The sequence below is a fragment of the Microtus ochrogaster genome (genome assembly GCF_000317375.1).
Source record: "Microtus ochrogaster isolate Prairie Vole_2 chromosome 14 unlocalized genomic scaffold, MicOch1.0 chr14_random_1, whole genome shotgun sequence".
Classification (NCBI taxonomy): Eukaryota; Metazoa; Chordata; class Mammalia; order Rodentia; family Cricetidae; genus Microtus; species Microtus ochrogaster.
The window spans coordinates 35,454,744-35,456,455 of NW_004949096.1; the positions used below are offsets into that span (position 1 = coordinate 35,454,744).

The 1,712-nt window shown below is 40.8% G+C and overlaps 1 protein-coding gene across 1 annotated transcript in view; it reads left to right on the plus strand.

Moving 5' to 3' along the window:
* The window catches only part of Ap4e1 (adaptor related protein complex 4 subunit epsilon 1), a 50,011-nt gene that overhangs the window by 7,237 nt on the left and 41,062 nt on the right, over positions 1-1,712 (plus strand). The window contains exon 4 of the mRNA XM_005364423.3: positions 1,008-1,081. Coding sequence (XP_005364480.2) covers positions 1,008-1,081 — 74 coding nt within the window. The remainder of the gene's footprint in view (positions 1-1,007; positions 1,082-1,712) is intronic.

Below are 1,712 nucleotides of genomic sequence, written 5' to 3' on the forward strand. Positions count from 1 at the left end.
ACTTTGGTCTTGGTGACTTGGGTGAGGGTGATACCTTACCTGAAGAAGGCGTAGCTTCTGCTGTGGGTGCTGCCTGGCCTAGTCAGCTTTTTTCTCCCTTTGGGGAGTAATAGCTTTTTTCCTCCGTATTGAAAAATTAGAGTTGGATGTGCTGCTCCTTTGTGGTTTGGGGACTAGAAGTTGCTGAATGATTTCTGTTGTATAGTGGACAAGGACGCATAGTTCCTAGGTCAGGATAGCTAACATAGTATCTCTAGTGAAAGGCCTGAAAGAGGAAGAGTGAGGGTGAGAGGTAGGTGCGTGGGGACTGACTGTCTGCGTGTCAGTCCTGGTTCCTCCATGTCATAGCTAGAGCCTCTCCTGACCTCAGCTCTATACTGGCATAGTAATCCTACTTACATCATAGGGTTGTTTGGAGAATTAACGAGGCAAAGCTTGTAGTTACTGACACATAGTAACTAATAAATATCATTGCCTGTATGAAAAGTCTCCAGAAACTCTGTCAAGTGCATGGGTCCCATGTTCATCGCGTTTGTCATGATGTCAGTACATTCATTCCTCTGCCCTAAAACAGTTTTGAAACAAAATGCTCATTGGACAGTGAGTCCATCTAGTGTGCCAGCCAGTGAACTGTCACTCAACACTGTCTTCAGATTGAGAAAGTAAGGTGCTGAGTGACTTGATGCTAACTTAATAACTAGGTTTTTGAATAATTGCATTTGGCTCTAAGAGAGAATATTTTGACTGATCATGTGGAGATTTTCACTAGATCTCTGACATTCATGGGGCTTTAATTTGGTATCTATCTTGTAGAATCTGTGATTCTGAATGTGCAGGACGAAGGACACCTGAAATCGTCTTAGAGAAGTTTGTTAACTCTGTATTTACACTTTGTTTTTATATTACCTGTAACTGATATGCTTCATTTATTTATGGGCTTTAACTTAATAGGAAAGGAATTTTGGGGGATACTTAGTAATGAAAACTTTTTCTTCATTTTTTAATAGGTTATTTGGCTGTTTCTTTATTTCTACATGAAAGTCATGAACTTTTGCTTCTTCTTGTGAATACAGTGGTAAAGGTACCGTATCATATTGTATGCTGGTTAATATGAAGTCTTATTTCTGCTCTCATACGACATTTCTCTGTAGTCATAGTTACTTAAATAATTTGAAAGTGTAGGTTTACTTATGGAATTGTCTTAGATACCTTTTAAAGGCTTATTTTTAAAATTTTTAAATTATGTGGATGTAAGAGGCCTGTGGGGGTCAGAAGAGGGCATCAGATCCCTTGAAGCAAGAGTTACAGGCAGTTGTGAGATGCCTGGCCTAGGCACTGAGATTCAAACTCCAGTCCTCTGCAAGAACTACCATTGAGCCACATCTAGAAGGGGTTTTTGTTATTTTATTTTTTAGATTCTGGTTGGTTTGGAACTCACTATGTAGACCAGGCTGGTTCCAAACTCACAGAGATCTGCCTGCTTCTGCCTACCAAGGACTGGGATTAAAGGTGTGCGCCTCATGCCTAGCTATATGTTTTCGGCCTTGTACTTCTGGTCCTCCTGGATCCACCCCTCCTGAGATTGCAGTGTGCACCATTACACATAAAACAGTCTGGTTTATGACATGGGCTTTGTGCATGCTAAACACACTCTACCATCAGAACTACATTCCAGCTCTGTTTTATTTGTGTGTGTGTGTGTGTGTGTGTGT